Source organism: Mesoplodon densirostris, chromosome 11 (genome assembly GCF_025265405.1).
Source record: "Mesoplodon densirostris isolate mMesDen1 chromosome 11, mMesDen1 primary haplotype, whole genome shotgun sequence".
Taxonomy (NCBI): domain Eukaryota; kingdom Metazoa; phylum Chordata; class Mammalia; order Artiodactyla; family Ziphiidae; genus Mesoplodon; species Mesoplodon densirostris.
Window position 1 is genome coordinate 5632312 of NC_082671.1, and position 19201 is coordinate 5651512.

Consider the following 19201-nt stretch of genomic DNA (forward strand, 5'->3'; position numbering starts at 1 on the left):
CTGCTTGATTGCTCCTTCTTTATCTGATTTTAAAATCTACTTCTCTTTCCTTGGGCATCTTCAGAGAACAGGAAAATTCATTTTGTCCATTCAGAACTCCAGCTGATACAGGACGGGGTCTGTTGATCTAGAGGCCCACTCTCCCCCCTCCCAGCAGCATCCGGCAGCTGGACATCATTGGGGAAGCACAGGGTATCAGGAGGACGAGGCTGTGACCTTGTTTTCTGACACTAACTAGCTGGGTGGCTGCGGGTTGCTCACTACCCCTCTCTGAGCTTCAGTTTTTCATCTGTGAAATGGAGAGGTGGGTCCCAGCCCAAAGGTCCTGTCAGCTCGGCTGGTCTGGGATCCTGCTCTCCGGAGCTAAGCCTCTCCCTGCCCTTCTCTCCGGGCCTCTCTGGACGAGACACGCTCTTCTGGGCTCCAGGCGGTTCCCCGGCTGCACACGCTGCTGCAAGCTTCTTATTGAAAAAAAGTCGCGAAGGTTCTGGACTCATTTCTTTCTCCCTCCTAACCCTCCTTCCCTCTTTTTCAATTCCCAGCCTCCAGAGACTGTGTCTCTGCCTTGCTTAATTAAGATAAGGCTTCAGAAAGATTTTAATCCTCACGCTGTGATTCGTTACCCCGGCTCCGGTGCTCATTTCCATTTGCCTTTCTCATGCCTGTGCCTTTCAGATGTTTGTCGCTTTCAGGACTTGATTGAATTTTTAGAGCCTGACTCCTTAATTCTGTTTATAAAGTTAAGCACCTGGCTGACCTGATCTCAATGGGGAGGAACCGATTTTGCTTGTTGACAATGAAATATACTGTCCTTCCACCGGGCATCCAAGCCTTGGAATGGAGGGGCTGATTTTACTTTAAGTCAGCTGCTTGGGAAGACATATCCTTTTCAACCTGAGATATCTTCCTAGGGTAAAACTCCAAATCCAAACACATCCCCTCCCTCTCACTCTAGATCATTCCCAAACAGTACAGGACACCACACATGAGGCAGACAGCAGACCAATTTTTTTTTTCCTTCTTGCGGTACGCGGGCTTTTCACTGTTGTGGCCTCTCCCGTTGTGGAGCACAGGCTCCGGACACGCAGGCTCAGCGGCCATGGCTCATGGGCCCAGCCGCTCCGCGGCATGTGGGATCTTCCCGGACCGGGGCACGAACTCGCGCCCCCTGCATCGGTAGGTGGACTCTCAACCACTGTGCCACCAGGGAAGCCCCAGCAGAACAATTTGATTTAGGTTGATGCACCGACGATTTGCCAGCGGTCAGACAGAGTCAGGGCTTTTGAACAAAGAGAGTTAACACATGTAAAACATCAAGCATTGGTAAGACTGCCCTTTTTTTGAAATCAGACTTTATACATTACCTCACCCAGGACCAGGCACCCAGGTTTTGCAGAATGACTACATGAGTCCTTGAACAAAACGAGTGAGTGAAGGGTGGCCAGTCCTAGTCCTGGGCACAGATTTTCCGGCTGACTCATTTGCCACTGTGGGGAGTCAGCAGCGTGTGTCCAGCACTTAGCATCTCAGGACAGGTACTTAACACCTCTGGACCTCAGTTTCCTCATTCATAAATTAGAGTTGATAACAGCAATACCTGGCACATCAGGATGCTAAGAAGGTCAAATGAGATAATGTCAGATTTTCGACGTAAGTGAGGTACGCTGAGTGCCCAAGACAGTGTTGAAAGCATTGAGTAGCTTTCAACAAATGTTGCTGATGTGAATCCGCCAGTGAATGCACTGGTACATGGATGAATAGATAAGCAAGTGAGATTCCAGGGCCTCAGAGAGCCCTTGTTCTCAAAGCCTAACACTCCTGAGACCGATTCCTCAGTGACTTCTCTGGCTCAGGTGCAGACCCAGCCTTGGACTGTTCCCAGGGGCACCTCCATCCAGCAAGCCAAACCCAATGGCTGGACACGTAAAGTAGTTTATCAGCAAACCAGTCCCTAAAGATGTGGGGCTGCCCACACAGAGGGAGGCTGAAAAAGGAAGGAAAAAGAGGAAGGAAAAAAGTGGGCAGAGCTGGGGTGAAGCGTCCAGGCACTGTCACACGCCCTGTCGAACTACATGCTGACCTCGGCAGTGTTCCTGGCCCCCCCTGTGCTCCCAGGTCTCCGAACCATGACAGTCAATGTCTGGTCTTTCCACTCAGGATTTTCCCCCAGACTGCCTCCTATTTGTTGGTTGGGTAACGTCTTTCTAATCACATAATACATTTTCTGAGAATGAGGCTGTACGTTTCTTGTCAATCCTAGGTAGTGCTTGGCACAGAACTGGTCTGCTTCATCGTCTCAGAATCCTAGAAGGTTAGAAGAGCTCCCAGGGACCAAGGAGCCCCATCCCCATGTTATGAGCAAGGAGGAGGGTCGGGGGGGAGGGGCTGACACGCTCACAGCAGGGGACGGATCTGGAGGGCACAAGGGTGACACTCACATCTCCTTCTCCTGGTGGAGTTTTCGGGCCTCTTGCTGGAGGCTTTCCAGCTGCTGCTGGGCATCCTGCAGCTCCCAGGACGTCCGCTCCAACTCCCCGGCCAGCTCCCGGTTGGTGAGTTTCAGCTTGGTGTTCTCAGCCTTGGTTTCCTGCTTGTCGCTGTGCAGGGCGGTGCACTGGCCTTCCAGCTGGAAAGGAACGGGGGCGTTGTGCAGAGGGGAGCGATGAGCAAGCACCCCCCGCCATCAGGCCAGCCTTTCCCAGCCACGCCTGCTTCCTCCACGTGGTGGGCGGGAACCCACGCTATGCCCCTCACTGCCGTCAAGGCTCAGTCAGCTCTGTCCTGCCCCTTAAGGCGCACATACACCCTTCTGGAGGCAGGAAGAATAAATTCAGTTTAATGAATGTGGCCAGTAAGAGAAGAAGGAAGCAACAACAAGGAATTTTGTGTGATTCTCAAGACGCCCCTGAGTAATCAGGCAAGCATGTAGTGATTAAGTCGAGTGGCAGTCATTCATTGGAGGGAAAAATCTAATTGGTAAGAACTTAATGCATAATAGTGAGGAGGAGGGAGAGGAGGAGAAGCCAGGTATGACTCTGCAGGCTGGGGGGGGGAGGGGCGGGGGAGGGGAGGGGCGGGGGGAGGGGAGGCAGCTGGCCGTGAGAGCATCTTGCTGCAGGAGAGAAACCGAAATCTACAGGTTGGATACTCAGAGGAGTGGAACCCTCTCCAGCCTTAGCACGGGGGTGTCTTCAAGTGTATTTTAATGTGCTGCTAAAAATATCCCTTTCTATTCAAATGCAACCAATGTGTCTGGGTCTGTCCAGGGCTGGATGCCTTCCAGCACCAGACAAAACAAAACAGGAGGCCAAGTGGCATCCGGGCCTCTCTCTCCTACGAGCCCCTCGCTTTGGAGAGGAGGCTGCAAGCGCGAGGTTCGCCTAGGTGACCCATCTCCCTGGGGTCCTGAGCCACGCGCTCCCAGCCACAGTGGATGGACCCTGGGACACCACCCAGCCTGTCTCTGGGGACTCAGGTGCATCAGGAGCGCGTCTGGTGTCTGCATCCACCCTGCGGGGTGACGGGAACTGTCCCAAAGGAGGCTGACGCACCTTGTACGGGCACACGGGGAGACAGGGGATGGACAAATTGACCTTAGTCCTGGTCAACCTGCTCTTCCAGCTGGAGGTATCCCTGGCCATCCTGGCAGGGAGACATCACAGTCTGCAGCCTCCCCCCAGATATCAGTGTCTGTGACCCCTGTACTGCGGCATCCCCCTTATCTCTCATACAGGATGCAGGAAACAAAGTAACGTTTTGGCATTCTGGTGCCTCCTGGGCATAATTATACCACGATGTCTGCGGAGGATACTTGGGAGAATTCTTGGCAATTTTTCCAAGTTAAACACCAGGCAGTGGAGAGTAAAGGCTTTATCTTGGGATCAACTGTGATTTCAAATGCTCTCTTTTGTATGACTAAATGGTTCTTCTCAGATTTAAGAAAACAAAGTCCTTAAGTGAATGGTAGGGAAAGTGGGCAAGCGCCAGAGGAGAGTATGGAGTGCACAGCAGGTGCTCTGAGGACACGGACAAGAACATACCCGCTTCTGCTTCTGGATGAGCCGCTCCAGTTCCTGCTCCTTGGAGAACAGCTTCTGTTGCAGCTCCTGACTGCAGGCCTGGAACCTCTCCGTGTCCTGCCAAGCCAGGAAGAAGGACACGTGAGACCCAGATGCACCGGGATGGAGATTTTTTTTCCCCCACCTTGAACCTGCTCAACAGCAGGGAGGGGCCCGCCCATCCTTTGGGGTCTTCCCACAACATCCCAGGGCTTTGGTCACCCGCCTGCCCTGGTGGATGGAGAGTGTGCACAATGCCAGCCCTCACCACGTATGACCATGTCGGATGACCGCCTCCCACAAGAGAGGCAGCGTCGGTTAGTGGGTGGGTACCGAATGGGGAACTGAACAGGGGCTGAGCTGGAATCTCAGGCCTCAGGCTCCTGTCGGTCCATTGGAAGATGGAATGCCCTTCCGGCTCGGATATTCTGTCCATGTTGGGCGCAGTCATTCAATCCTTTAAACTGCCCTCCCTCTGAAAACACAGGGGCTCCACTTCTTCCTCCTTCAGGCAGGTCTAGGCCCTCGCTGTGTCCCCACTGGGACGGAGGGCTCCCAAGCCCCGGGGGGGTCTCTGCCCTGAGCTCCACAGCCCCTCCCTCCTGCCCTAGAACCGGCCTTCCCCACTCAGGGATGCGGAGACCCCAGTGATGCAAGCGGGAAGGGGCCTGGTCGTGGGACAAAGAGGAAAGTGTGTGGCTGGCAGGATGCCTGACACTCTCACCAGAGCCTCATCTGGTGTAAGGGCCCTGAGTGGGCAGCGGGAGACTCGGGGTGCAGCCCTTGCCTTGCCCAGCTTCCCTGCTTTTTTCTTCCACGTCACTGTTTCTTGGGAAACAAAACTACCTGTACCATCTGCAGCTCCCGGCTTGTCCGAGGCATGGCCCCGGCGCAGGACAGGTAGGAAGAGAAGAAAGCATCGTGGCTTCCGTGTAACTCACCACAGGAGCCCCACGGGCTTTCCGTGACGTGGAAGGACACCTCCCCAAGGAGGACAGTGGTGAGATGCAGCCCTAGGGGGCAGCCCTGTCTGGGAGCAGCAGGGTGAGGGGACAAAGGCCCCCGTCAAAGCCCAGGGCTCTTCCTCAGCTCCTCATCTGGAGATGCCACCTCGTTCCTCTGCCCATTTTTTTTTTTTTCGGTACGTACGCGGGCCTCTCACTGTCGTGGCCTCTCCCGTTGCGGAGCACAGGCTCCGGACGCGCAGGCTCAGCGGCCATGGCTCACGGGCCCAGCCGCTCCGCGGCATGTGGGATCCTCCCGGACCGGGGCACGAACCCGTGTCCCCTGCATCGGCAGGCGGACTCTCAACCGCTGCGCCACCAGAGAAGCCCTCTCTGCCCATTTTGGACAGGTCAGCGGGGCTTGGGGGGAGCCCATGACCGTCCTCGTGTCGGCCACACCTGACGGTGGAGGCAGGGTATGACCAGGCAGCCCCTCCTCCCAACGTTTGCTGCAGGGAATCTTCTCCACCCCGCTGGCTGGGGGTGGGGCGAGCAGCTCCAGGATCCCCAGCTGATGCCTGGCAGCCCCACAAAGGCCAGAGGGAGTGTCTCACCGCCCCTGCCGGGCACAGAGTGCTGAGGGGGTCACGGCCAGTGACATGCTGAGCTCCAAGCCCTGGCCAGACGGTGTGGCCTCTCAAGCTGTCATGAACTGTAGCCAACCAACCTCACACGGTGGCCAGGCCAAGCCTGCGCGTCCGAAGGCTTAACAGCACGGCCGAACACGTGTTCACGGCTCCCACGCGTATGCAAACAGCATACAACCCAGCGCTGAGCCTGAAAGGCGTTTGGGGCTCAGAGGCCTTGAGAAGGTTGGAGCCGGAGCTGGGGGGTGGGGGGCAGCGGGGTCAGACCCCCCCACCTGGTGCAGATTTGCCCTGGAATTTTTTCCCCATGACCTCTTTCCGCTCCCAGTCCCCAGGCGTTGACCCACCTTTTGCTTCTGGAAGCAGCATCTTTCCTTAGCTATGACCTTTGACCTGTAGTCATGGTGGGGGGGAGGGGCCGAATGCCGCCCCCTGCCCCCGCCCCAGAACTCGGCCCCTCTGTGCACAAAGCCACTGGAGTAAAGGGAGCGGGTCTACTATTGCAGAGGGTGCAGCGGGGGTAAGGCTGAGGCCCTCGGAAACCGCCCCCCGTAGGGTCAGCTCGGTGAAGAGCTGCGAGTTCTCTCTGCCTGTTCGCCTTCACTAAGGCTGGAAGTCGGGGGAGGGCGGGGTCAGCCAGGACGCATTAGCCCTCTAAAAAGGAAGGCGAGGGGGAGGTCTGGAAATACTGCCCAGCCTCCAGAGGGCTCTGGGTGGAGAACGCACCCGGCTTTTTCTGGAAAGCATTCTGACGCCCTCTCAGCTGGAAGGGCATCTGTGATAAGAAATGGGGCCGTGGTGTGGATATCGGCAGCATAAAGTGAAACGCTGGTTTAGACCAACCTGCCTTAAGGATTAGGGAAGGGACGTGACAGCGGCTCAGGTTCCGCGTTGAGAGGCAGCCGGTGATGGGGTCTCTATGTTCAAAATTCATACGTTGAGGGCTTCCCTGGTGGCGCAGTGGTTGAGAATCTGCCTGCTAATGCAGGGGGCACGGGTTCGAGCCCTGGTCTGGGAGGATCCCACATGCCGTGGAGCAACTGGGCCACAACTACTGAGCCTGCGCATCTGGAGCCTGTGCTCCGCAACAAGAGAGGCCCGTGCACCGCGATGAAGAGTGGCCCCCGCTTGCCACAACTAGAGAAAGCCCTCGCACAGAAACGAAGACCCAACACCGTAAAAATAAATAAAATAAATTAATAAAAAAAGAAAAAAAACCTTAAAAAAATTCATACGTTGAAACTTAACCCCCAAGGAGATGGCCCCAAGGAGGTGGGCTCTTTGGGAAGTGATTAGGTCACGAGGGCAGAGCCCACCAGAGTGGGATTAGTGCCCTTGTCTGATACCCCAGAGAGTCTGCTTGACCACGTGAGGACACAGAGAAGTTGGCAGCCTGCAACCCGGAACAGGGCTGTTACTTGAACCTGACCACACTGGCACCCTGATCTTGGACTTCCAGCCTCCAAAGCCATGAGAAATGAATGTTTGTTGTTTATAAGCCACCCAGGTTATGATATTCTTGTAATGGCCCGAACTAAGACAGGAGGCCACCTTTCAAGATCCAAGACTTTTCCGCTGAGAACCCAACAAGTGGATAATCCGAAAATGGATAAGAGGGAGTTTCCTGTAGCTCTGTCTGATGAATATGTTCCCCTAAAGGATCCTGCTTAGCCTGGAACAGGAAGGGATTTCACCAGTTCTGAGCTCCCAGGACAAACAGCAGGGCTTGGTGGAAGGCTAAGTGCCAGACTAGGAGCAGGAATGTGAGTTTTACATTTTCCCCCGTGGAATTCGAGAAGCGTGGAACTTGAGTTGTCTTGGGAATTAAAATTGCTAGGTTTCCAAGGGGAAAGGATGGGAAGCATCGGCTCTAACGAGGGTCCCCTTAGGGGAGCTGCTGGGCGTGGAGTGGCACGGGCTGTCGCGTTCGTGCAGGCTTGCCGTGGAGGTCTCGAGAGCAGCCAACATCAAGCCAGTCTTCAGGCTGCTTTAACTGGTAAAGCCCCTCCATCCTTCTCTGCATTTATTCCTTGTTCACTCATTCACTGATTCAACAACTATTTGTTGAACGCCTGCCTGCTGTGCTCCAAGCACGGTGGAAGTGCTGAGGGTACATTAGCACGTAAAAGGTAAAGATCCCTGCTCTTTGGGGCTTACGTCTTAGTAGGACGAGACAGACCACAATCAATAAAAATAAACCTGTAAATCATATGCCATATTTGAAGGTGACAACGGCCTTGAAAAAAATAAACAAAGCAGGGAAACAGGAAATCAATAGTGCCATGGGGCACTGCAATCTTAGATCCGGGGCTGGGGAGAGGGCATGGTCAGAGCAGGTGGTATTTCAGCCTTGCCCGCAGAGCCAAGCCCCGGGAATGGACTCTTGCCTTCAGGAGAAACTGCTCTTTCTCACTTTTGATTTGCTGTTCCATCTCCTCATAGAGGTGCTGGATTTCTTCATCATAGGCAGCAATTTTCCTGCACAGGTGACAAAAAGAGAGCGTGATGAGATGCCTTTATACCCCAGTGGAGCTCTGGGTGGGGTGGGCGGCCATGGCGGTCGGGTCAGCCAAGGCTGCAGGGTCAGCTGACCACTGAGGCCCAGCAGGGTCCTCTCATGCTCCTGTCTCCCAGCTGTCCCTCCCAGGCGATCCACACGCTCCCCTGGGGAGCATCCCCGGCTCTACCTTCCTGTCCTCTGCCTTATCTCAGCACCAATCCACCCAGCCTCTGTGACACTCACCATCCTATTGCCCACGGATCCCTATATGCTTGTTGACAGCATAAAGGTATGTGGTGTGGGCTTCTGTTCTGCTTGGTTTCTTGGTGTATCTGTTTCCCACTTTGGGCGCTTTCTCTCTGCCTGGTTCCATCAGCACCATCTGAACTGTTCTCTTCTGGAAACTATGTGCTGAACTTTGCGTGACCCTCATTTCTCATAGGATCTCAAAAGGTTCCATGTGATGACCGCCACCACCCTCACGACACCCCTAGAAAGGAAGCGGGCCACACCTGTCCAAGGGCTCACCCATCGGCACAGGGCCACGGGAAGGGTGAGGCTGGGTAAATGCTGATGGCAATAGAGACACATTGGGTTCTCAGCGCCCCCTCCTACTCCGAAGAGCCCCGCAGGACAGGAAGTACGTAGCTGGCCTCTCTGCTCCTACGTGGAGATGAAGACAGATGCGGCTCTGGGGACAAGGCTTGTGGGTCACCCCAGGATGTCTTCTCCTTCTCTCCCAGTAATAGATACTCCTTCAAGTACTCCCCCAAGTTCAAATGGGAAGGACCAGGTATTAGCATTTGAACCAAGACTGGAGATGATCACATGTGACATTCCCAGGGGACTGCACCTCTATACCTCTTCTCTGGCCGGGCACAGAAGGCCCTCTCTGCCCCTTGCTCCCTGCCCTCTTTCCTGTTAAGGAAACTCTAGGCTCCAGCAAGCAGGCTTATGTCATAGCTCTCCAGGTCTGTTTTCAACCTGTAATAGACACACCTACTGCCAATTTTGGCACCTGCCGTTCGAAACTCAAATGCTGGCACTCCCTTGTTCTTTATTCAACGAAGGAGGCTTTTATAATTGAACAAACAGCCCTGGTTCTCGGTTCTAAGAGGTACCAGAGAGATTTCGGAAGAAAACATCAAGGATAGGAAAGCATTCATTCCCCTGAGCCTTCCGTCATTCAAACTCCCACCTCCCTGTATCCCTAAGTCCCCCTGGGACCCAGTCCAGCGCCAGGACTCCCCCGCCGCCCGAGGCTGCACCACAGCCCATAGGTGGCCCCTTCCTCACGCGCTACCTGAGGGGGAACCTGGCACCACATGCACAGGCTGCCAGTTTGACTGGCATCCTTCCAGTTCTACAGAAACCACACAACTGACCCAGACGAGGAAACCGGTGTGGATCTGCACGGTCAAGGTCACTCACCTGTCTGAGTTCCCTTTCTTGGTTGTATCCCCAAGACCACAAACCCGACTCTGAGTGAGTATGGCACTGGCCCAGGGTGTGCTCAGCAGGAGGGCACAGCTCTCCAAGACTCCTCCAAGCCAAGGCTCTGTGTTCATCACTGGGCTTCCCATCCCAGGAGTAACAAATGTCTTTCTGGTGAAGAGTGAGAACTCTCTTCTTGGTAAATGACAAATGTTTGGATTGTTACTTCGGTTCTTAGCTACCCCATAACAATTACAAGAAAATCTTGGCAAGAAATAAGGAGCCGAGGCACCTGCTGTTGCATAGGGACACCTCGGGGACAGAAATGATACAGTGGAAAGGAAATTTCAGAAACAAAGATGGTCTTTCCCTGGAGCCTGGAATTACCTTCCTGTGCTGGAAGAAATTCCAATGCTACATGGTAAACGGTATCCAGGAAAACTTTACAGACGGTGATTCCAACTATATAAGTACCAGGGAACTAATAAAGTGATATGAGAAAAACTTAAAAATGGATTTGACGCTGCTAAAGCAATACTAATTACAGTCAGGCATATAAACTGTGTACCATTTAGGCCTAATAACCATGCAGAGCATTAATTCTACACTATCATTAAATGTGTTATATTAACTTGAAGGTTTATTGGATTAAATTAATAAACTCTATGCTTCTCGTGCTCACATGTCAGTCTGTTAGTCGTAAGTAAGTAATTTTGCAAATTGCTACAAGCAAACAAACAAACAAATGGGGGGAAGAGAGATGTAGCCTCTGAATGGCACCTACGCCCAGCCCTCAACACAAAGGATGTGCCCACCACAAAGAAGTCCTGGGATGCAGGCGGGCATCAGCGACCCTGGGCCCACACTGGATCAGACATGGAACTCATTCTTTGCAAACGCTCTTGAACAAAACCGGCCAGCATCCTGGGAGGCTGCCAAGGCCTGAATGACTTCAGAGGATGAGCCCTGACCCAGGGCCGGACACCCGAGCCCCGGGAATGAGATGATTAAGGTGCTGTGCACACCACTCCCATCACCAAACCAGCTCAGAGGGCAGAAGACCTCCTCCGACCCCAAAGTAGCACCTGTACCCCCGGCTCCTCCCAGCATCATCTCGATGACCAAACAAGAGAGCAGGTGTTACAATGGAATATTTACTCAGCCATAAAAAAGAAACGAAATTTAGTTATTTGTAGTGAGGTGGATGGACCTAGAGTCTGTCATACAGAGTGAAGTAAGTCACAAAGAGAAAGACAAATACCGTATGCTAACACATATATATGGAATCTAAGAAAAAAAATGTCATGAAGAACCTAGGGGTAAGACAGGAATAAAGACACAGAGCTACTAAAGAATGGACTTGAGGATATGGGGAGGGGGAAGGGTAAGCTGTGACAAAGTGAGAGAGTGGCATGGACATATATACACTACCAAACGTAAAATAGATAGCTAGTGGGAAGCAGCCACAAAGCACAGGGAGATCAGCTCGGTGCTTAGTGACCACCTAGAGGGGTGGGATAAGGAGGGAGGGAGGGAGACGCAAGAGGGAGAGGATATGGGGATATATGTATATGTATAGCTGATTCACTTTGTTATACAGCAGAAACTAACACACCATTGTAAAGCAATTATACTCCAATAAAAGTGTAAAAAAAGAGAGCAGGTGTGCAAGGTATTTGGAACTGCAAAGTCCTAAATGGATGTAAGGGATTATTTATTATTGTAATTATTATCATGGGCTGCGGGGGGCAAGGGCTAACGCTCCCCAAGGGAGGAGGGTCTTTGTTTCAAGAATAAAAGGGTTGCTAGGTTTAGAAAGGGTCAGAAGCAATCAGGAAGATGAAGAACAGAAAGCTTAGTCAATAAAACCTCCTGTCGGAGCGATCCATTAGAGATGCAGGCTGTGTGTGAGCAGGGGCTGCAGAGAAATTATTTTTCTGGGAGAAACAATGGCTAGAGACACTCTCAAAAGATCTGGGCATATGGCGTATGGTGCTCCAGCCGGGCTTACCACGTTCTGCCATCAGAGGAAAGAGGCAACTGATTATGTTTGCTTATTATACACCCCTTTGTTGCTGCCACTCTTTCTAAAACCACTCAGATTGCCTGACACACACAAACACAGGCTTTGAAGTCTTCTCCGTGAGTATTTCCCTGTCTGTTCCAACGCACTGACTGACCTTGGAGGACACCATATGTCTTTATCTGAACATTTCAAAGTCCTGAACTCCTCTTTCCTTTGGGTTTATGCTGTCTTCACTAGGTTACGAACACTCAGACATTGATGTCACCCACAGGGCCTGTGCTCAAAATGTTAATGCTGAAAATCTGTAAGAAATAAATTTAAGAGTTTGAATACCAGACTCAGAAGTCCATGGGTGGACCACATGGCGGGAAATACCAGATTCCAGGGGAACTGAAGAATTTCGGGGTTGGAAGGCTTGTCTGATCCAACCACCTATTTTTCCAGTGTTAAAATCCTCGCCACAATATCTCTACCAAGTATTTACCCAGACTGGGTTAGAACACCTCCAGTGAGAGGGAATGCTGGATCTCTAAGCAGCTCATAACACTTCATATATTTTTGAACAACATTAAGACTTCAAGGAGTAGCCTTGGGTTGCGGTCATGCCTCTTCACTTCCTCCAGCCATGTCTCATATGGATTTTTTTCTTTTGGAAGTCCCTTCACCATCCCCTTTACTCTTTTCTGAATGGGCTGTAATTGAGCTTTCTCAGGCCATAGAGTCGCAAACTGAATGCCCAGTGTATGAGGTCTGATCGGTGCAGATTAGATCTCTCTTGCTCTAGTTGCTGCCTACCTATTCATGCAGCCTAAGAGCACATTCACTTTTCTGGGCAGTCACATCACATAGTTGATGAATGCTGAACCCATGTGTCAACTAAAACCCCTACACTTGATGGCAGAGTGATGGTTTTTGTTTTAAAGATGGTGCGACTGAGGGACTTCCCTGGTGGCACAGTGGTTAAGAATCCGCCTGCTAATGCAGAGGACATGGGCTCGATCCCTGGTCCTGGAAGATCCCATATGCCAGGAGCAACTAAGCCCATGAGCCACAACTACTGAGCCTATGTGTCACAACTACTGAAGCCCGCGCACCTAGAGCTTGTGCTCCACAGCAAAGACAAGCCACCACAATGAGAAGCCCACTTGTTGCAACTAAAGAAAGCCCATGTGCAGCAACGAAGACCCAAAGCAACCAAAAATAAATAAATTAATTAATTTTAAAAACAAAGAAAAAGGTGGTGTGACTGAATTATATCTCTCCCACCTTGTGCTTTTGCCATTGGTGTTTTGGATTTTGGCAAGATCTCAAATGTAATTCTGTTAGATTTTATGCTTGTTAGATTCAGTCCATCTTTCTCAACTGTCACTATCTTAATGGATCCCAACTGGTGGCTCAGTGTATTCAATGACCTTCCAAATTTTGTTGATATTTTAAGTTTTCAATCATCGTGTAATCTAAGTAACCTATAATGTTGGTTTTGATTATTTAATTTATCTGAGATTTACTTAGAAGAGCATTTTAGGGACTTCTCTGGTGGTCCAGTGGTTAAGACTCTGAGCTCCCAGTGCAGGGGGCCTGAGTTTGATCCCTTGTCAGGGAACTAGATCCCGCATGCTGCAACTAAAGAGCCCCCATGCTGCAACTAAGGAGTCCACATGCCACAACTAAAGTTCCCGTGTGCCATGACGAAGATCCTGTGAAGCCAAATAAATAAAATAAATAAATATATTTTAAAAAAGAAAAAAAGGAAGAGCATTTTAAAAAATATATAAACTGTTGGTTTCTCGTTTTATTGTATTATAGTAAGAAAATGTATTGGTAAGGGATTACTTTTTGGAATCTATTAGCCTTTCCTTTGTATCCCCATATTGTCAATTTTTACGTAAGTTCTATAACAAGAATGTGTATTCTACTGCAAGGCACACGGCTCCACATTCATTTCTTAAATCAAGCTTGCTGGTTGATGGTTTCAAATACTTTGTATATTTGATGTGCTTTTTGCTTGACTGATATGTCAAATTTGAGATAAGTTTGTTGAAGTCTTCTAGAACTCTTCTAAAGTCTTGTTTTTATCAAATTTTCTTTGTTTTTCTAAGTTTCTGCTTTTTGTGTTTTGCTATGTTGTTTGGCACATACAGGTTTATATTTGTTGTATCTTCTCTATGGATGGACCTTTTTTTTTTATTACTACAAAATATTCCTCCATATCTCCCTTAATTCATGCCATTGGTAAACATGTTGAACACGACAAGAAGAACAGCCTGTAATAGAGCTCTCTGAGCTCTCAATTAATTACATGTGAGCATAAATATGCAACCTGTCTTCTATTAACCACTCTGAAAACACTCCCTTCCCCCAGGGCAGTGTCTAATGATTTCATTCTATGATATCTATGCCTAGTTATTTTGAACAACAGAGGGAGAGAAGAGAGAGATAAGAGAAGGGAGGGAGAGAGACGCGAGTTCTCAGGGGGGCGGGGGACATATGTGAAGGAGCCAGGGAGAGTGAGTAAGAGTCATGAGCCCTAAGTATTTATCCTCTCCTTTCTGTCTCACTGTGGTAGCTGGGGAGCCTTTCTTGTGTAACCCCCTGCTGACACCTACAGTTGGCCCAGAGTTCATTAGACCCAGAGTGAGAAGGCCTCGGTTCAAATCCTGCTTTTGACATTTATAAGCTTTCTGGCCTTGGACGAGCCACATTACCTCGATGAGCTCGAGGTTTTCTGTATCTGGAAAACCAGATGGTAATACCTGTATTAGAAAGAAGTCATGTGTAAAAAATGGGTACACATGGGGGTTTCCCTGGTGGCGCAGTGGTTGAGAGTCCGCCTGCCGATGCAGAGGACGCGGGTTCGTACCCTGGTCCAGGAAGATCCCACATGCCGCGGAGCGGCTGGGCCTGTGAGCCATGGCCGCTTAGCCTGCGTGTCCGGAGCCTGTGCTCCGCAACGGGAGAGGCCACAACAGTGAGAGGCCCACGTGCCGAAAAAAAAAAAAAAAAAGGGTACACATGAACTTATCTACAAAACAGAAATAGAGTTACAGGTGGAGAAAACAAACTTATCGTTACCAGGGGGTAAGGGGGGGAGGGATACATTGGGAGATTGGGATTGACATATACACACCACATATATAAAATGGATAACTAATAAGGACCTACTGCATAGCACAGGGAGCTCTACTCAATACTCTGTAATGGCCTATATGGGGAAAGAATCTAAAAAAAGAGTTGATCTATGTATAACTGATTCACTTTGCTGTACACCTGAAACTAACACAACACTGTAAATCAACTAGACTCCAATAAAAATTTTTTAAAAAGAAAGAAATCATGTGGACTTAGTAAGATCATGCATGTGGAAATGTCTAGCAGACCCATTATGTCACCACCAGCATTAACAAGTATTGATTGACTACTTCATAAAACAACATTCTGGGTAACATAATTTAGACTTACCGAATGGTCTCTGCCCACCAGGAATTCAGCATTTATGAACTCCAAGTCCATGCGTAAGTGGCGTGGAGGAAAGGAACAGGCAGAAGAGGCCACACACCACCCCACGGTGCCAACCCCACCCCATGGTGCCTTCCTGAGCTCCAGCTGACATAATTCTGCGACCACACAGCCTTGGCTGAGTTAAGTGGAGGAAGCTACCTGCTCCGGCAGTGGGGCGGGTGTAGAGTTATCAGGGGAAAAGTTAAGAAAGGCTGAGTCCAGAAAAGGGAGATTTTCAACAGTGGGGGGAAGGAGAACAATTATATACTGAGGATGCTGCAAGCGTACTGATGGATCTGAAAATGATGGAACCTACTGAAAGGCAGGGTGAAAGGCCCAGGCCTGACGTCGAGGATGCAATGCCACCCAGGACGTCTGACTGTGGTGGATGCCCCCTCTCAGAAGGTTGACTCTGTGTGTGTGTGTATGTGTGTGTGGGTGTGTAGGGTGCACGTGCATGGTATCAGGGGTACTGGAGATCTAAGGATGGGACACGTGGGAAGCAAAATGGGCTGGGAATAGTGATGCTCATGTCAATACAAGGCTTAGGTTCAAAGGGGCCCTCAGAGAGGATTTGTAGTGGGCAAGGACTTTCCCTGCCAGCCTCCCACAAGTACTGTGGAAATTAATTAAGCTTCACAAAGTGCATTGCACACCGAGAGTCAAGGTACCAGGCTAGAACAGAGCATTAATACTCAGTTCCACCGGGGTTCCAGCTAATGGCACACAGGCCAAGCTTTTCTGCTATAGAATATTACTTGGTCAACATATTTTTTTCCTGTTCCCTCTCTCCTTTGCCTTCACTGAGGAACAAAAGGTCTCAGAAAGTCATCTGGTCCCGCCTCTAGGTTCTAGGCAGGGTGGGCTGAAATCATTCCAGGAAGAAAAGTAGCATCTTCCTTCCCTAAATGAAAGGATAGTCTTGACCCTGAACAGAGCAAATGGCATTCTTCTACAGTTGGGATAAATTTCAGAAGCTTGAACTCAAAGCAGAGCTTCAGAAATGGCCACTGGCCTCGGAGAGCAGTCGCTCTGATCTCATGTGTTTCCATGTGGACCGACAGTGGTCTGATCCATAGGACTCTGGTTTGCAAAGCCTGGGGAAAGGCAGATGCAGAGAGAGGAAGAGTTCCCCTCCCATCACAGACAAGTGTCCTGTATCCCATGTGAAGGAAGTGAGGGTCGGGGCAGTGCAAGTGGCCAGTGTGTGGTCATCTGGTTCCCTGGGCCAGAGTGGGGGAAGAATCCAGGCCTCGACTCGCACCCCATGTGCATCTACAGTACCACACTGCCCTCTCACCACCCTCAGTTTTAAGACAAATATCATACGATATTGCTTATAGGTGGAATCTAAAAAAAAAAAGAGATACAAAAGAGCTTATTTACAAAACAGAAATAGAGTTACAGATGTAGAAAACAAACTTATGGTTTCCAGGGGGAGAAAAGGGGGGGGATAAATTGGGAGACTGGGATTGACATATACACACTACGATATATAAAATGGATAACTAATAAGGACCTACTGGATAGCACAGGGAACTCTGCTTAATACTGTGTAATGACCTATATGGGAAAAGAATCTAAAAAAGAGGGGATATATGTATATGTATAACTGATTCACTTTGCTGTACACCTGAAACTAACACAACATTGTAAATCAGCTATACTCCGATAAAAATTTTAAAAAAAGAAAAAGAAGGAAAGAAAAAAAAAAAAGCCTGACAACTCCAAACCTCTGCATTTAGGATTGTCAGCATCCAGATTCCATCTGGGGTCTGTCAATTGTGGAGTGAGCACGCCCTGGGGTGAGGAATGGGGCCGAATGTCTGGAGGTTGCCCCCTTTCCCGGGTATCCCACCCCCCCACCCTGGCCCCTCAGGCTCTGATCACGGAGTGAAGACCCTGGGCCAGAAACATCTCAATGAGTCTGCTATTTGCCGGAGAAGAAAATGGAAGCAAGTTCAACCTCCGCCAGTTTTGCCGTAGGGATGAGAACAGTCGTGAGGGACTCAGACTCACCACTGCCCCCTGCCGCCTTCCCCACGCAACTGCGGTCTCCGGCTGCAAAGGGAGGCTCTTACTAGAAAAACCCACTTAGGGTTCCCTTGTTCCCCTGAAATCATTCTCTCTCAGTGAAATCAGCCTCTCTCAGTCTCTCTAATGCCTCTCTGTCTCTGTCTGTCCCTCTCTCTCTCACATGCACACAGCCTCACACGATTAGGGTAGAGGTGAATGAATGGCAAACATAAGAGTTTGTAGAAAATTCTGCAAAGGCTGTAAAACCGCCAATTGGATTTTCAAGATGGATGGTTTCTCCCTAATTAGATTCTGCTGCCTTGTATAAACCAACTCTGCAGCTTTATCCCATCCGATAAAGCAAACCATTTCTCATCAGTCAGGTTTACAGATCATGCCCGCGGTGCACACAGAGCACAAATCAACCTCACCTTTCCATCGGCTCTCAGGGCCAAGTTAACAATGTGCTTCTGCCTCCGATAATAATATACCAATAAAAAGACACGTGCGTGACTAAGCTGTGGCCTTGTGGCCTAGAGCCCTCCCCAAGAACTTCCCTCCGCTCTGAGAACAGGAGTGGTATTATAGACTGGAAGGGCTCCTGGGCGTGCCTTTTGCAGGCTGGTACCTTCTGGAGAAACAGGCTAGAGCAGCATTTCTCAGTGGGGTCTTGGGTCTGCCAACATCAGAACCCCTGGGGAACGTGTGCTAAGATGCACATTGCTGGGTCCCCTGCCCCCAAAACACACTGATTTAGACCCCCTGGAGGAGGGACCTGGGAATGTACTCTAATGAAGAGTCCCTGGTCATTCTGAAACAAGCTAACATTCAAGAACCACACAGCTAAGGCTTGTCACAAGTGGTACGTAAGGGCCACCTGCCATACGTACGATGCTTTAATTGCTGCCCTACCTGGAAGCAAGGCCAAGGAAATGATGACCTCCCCGCCCCCCCCCCCCACACACATCACAGAACACCAGTTCTCAGGCTTGTGTCAGGTGCCAGGATCACGGTTGGGCTGCCTGTCAGGTTGTGAGACACATTCCCTCCTGGTCTGGACACTCTTGCCGAGCCGAGGAAAATGGGTCTAGACAGAAAGCAGCAGGAGAGTGGCTGGGTGGGAGCTGCAAGCGAAGCCCTCCCAGAGCCCCACCCCGCACGCTCCCGAGACACTGCCCGAGACCTGAATCATTTGGAGAGGAAAGACAGTGCAGAGGAGTGACTGATGCCAGTGAGGGTGTGGGGAGCGTCGCACAACGTGTCAAGGCCAAGGGTGGTCCACCGTGGATGCAGAACAGGCTACTGAGCTGCCGAAGACTGAGAGAGGGCTGCCTTGGATCTCGAAAGCACTTTTCTTCAAAGAGCTCAAAGCACTCCCCAGACACAGCCGAATCCATTCTTACCCCCATCCTCCGGGTTAGATCTTGGTAAGGAACTCAACCAGGGCAACTCCTCTGGCAGATTCCAACTCGGGTCCAAGGTCAGAATCCCTCGGGGTATTTTATACGTGCAGACGTGGGGCCCTCGCCCCAGACCAAGGCAACGGGCCCCTCCTGGAGTAGGGCCCCAGCATCCGCTACTGGTGAACGGTCTGAAGTTCCTGCTTCCTCCAGGCAGCATCGTTCTACACCTGGAGAGCTCAAGTTTTTTTTTCCCAGATCAACATAATTGGGCAGCGTGCTTTCAGCGGCAAAGGAATTCGTAGCTCTGACGGCCAGAAGTTCCTCCTCACATCAAACCATGTCTCCCATGGTAAAATGTAAGGTTCGCCAAGCCTCTGCATGGTGCACACAGAAAAGTGGCTTGGTTGCAATCTGACCCCCTCCTCCTCCTCCGAGGGAAGTGGAGGGAATGCGGTCCACTCTGGAGGTGCCGCAGACGAGCTGGGCACCAGCCCAGGGTCCTGCATTCCACCTGGCCCCCACCTCACCCCGCCGGGCCGTGGCTGCTTCTCGGTGGACACACACCAGCGTCAAACACTGAACCCAGAGTCTAACTCAGATCTGAGGTTTTCTCAACTTCTGCCCCAAAGGCAAGAGGGTGGGAGTTTGAAGGCCCCCAGGCTTGCTTCTTTCCCC

The 19201-nt window shown here is 50.7% G+C and overlaps 1 protein-coding gene across 1 annotated transcript in view; it reads right to left on the reverse strand.

The window, feature by feature from the left end:
- CRACR2A (calcium release activated channel regulator 2A) overlaps positions 1 to 19201 on the reverse strand; it is a 109340-nt gene that overhangs the window by 35870 nt on the left and 54269 nt on the right. The window contains exons 7-9 of the mRNA XM_060113714.1: positions 8037 to 8127; positions 4041 to 4136; positions 2439 to 2626 (exon numbers count right to left, since the gene is read on the reverse strand). Of these exons, the coding sequence (XP_059969697.1) occupies positions 2439 to 2626; positions 4041 to 4136; positions 8037 to 8127 (375 nt within the window). The remainder of the gene's footprint in view (positions 1 to 2438; positions 2627 to 4040; positions 4137 to 8036; positions 8128 to 19201) is intronic.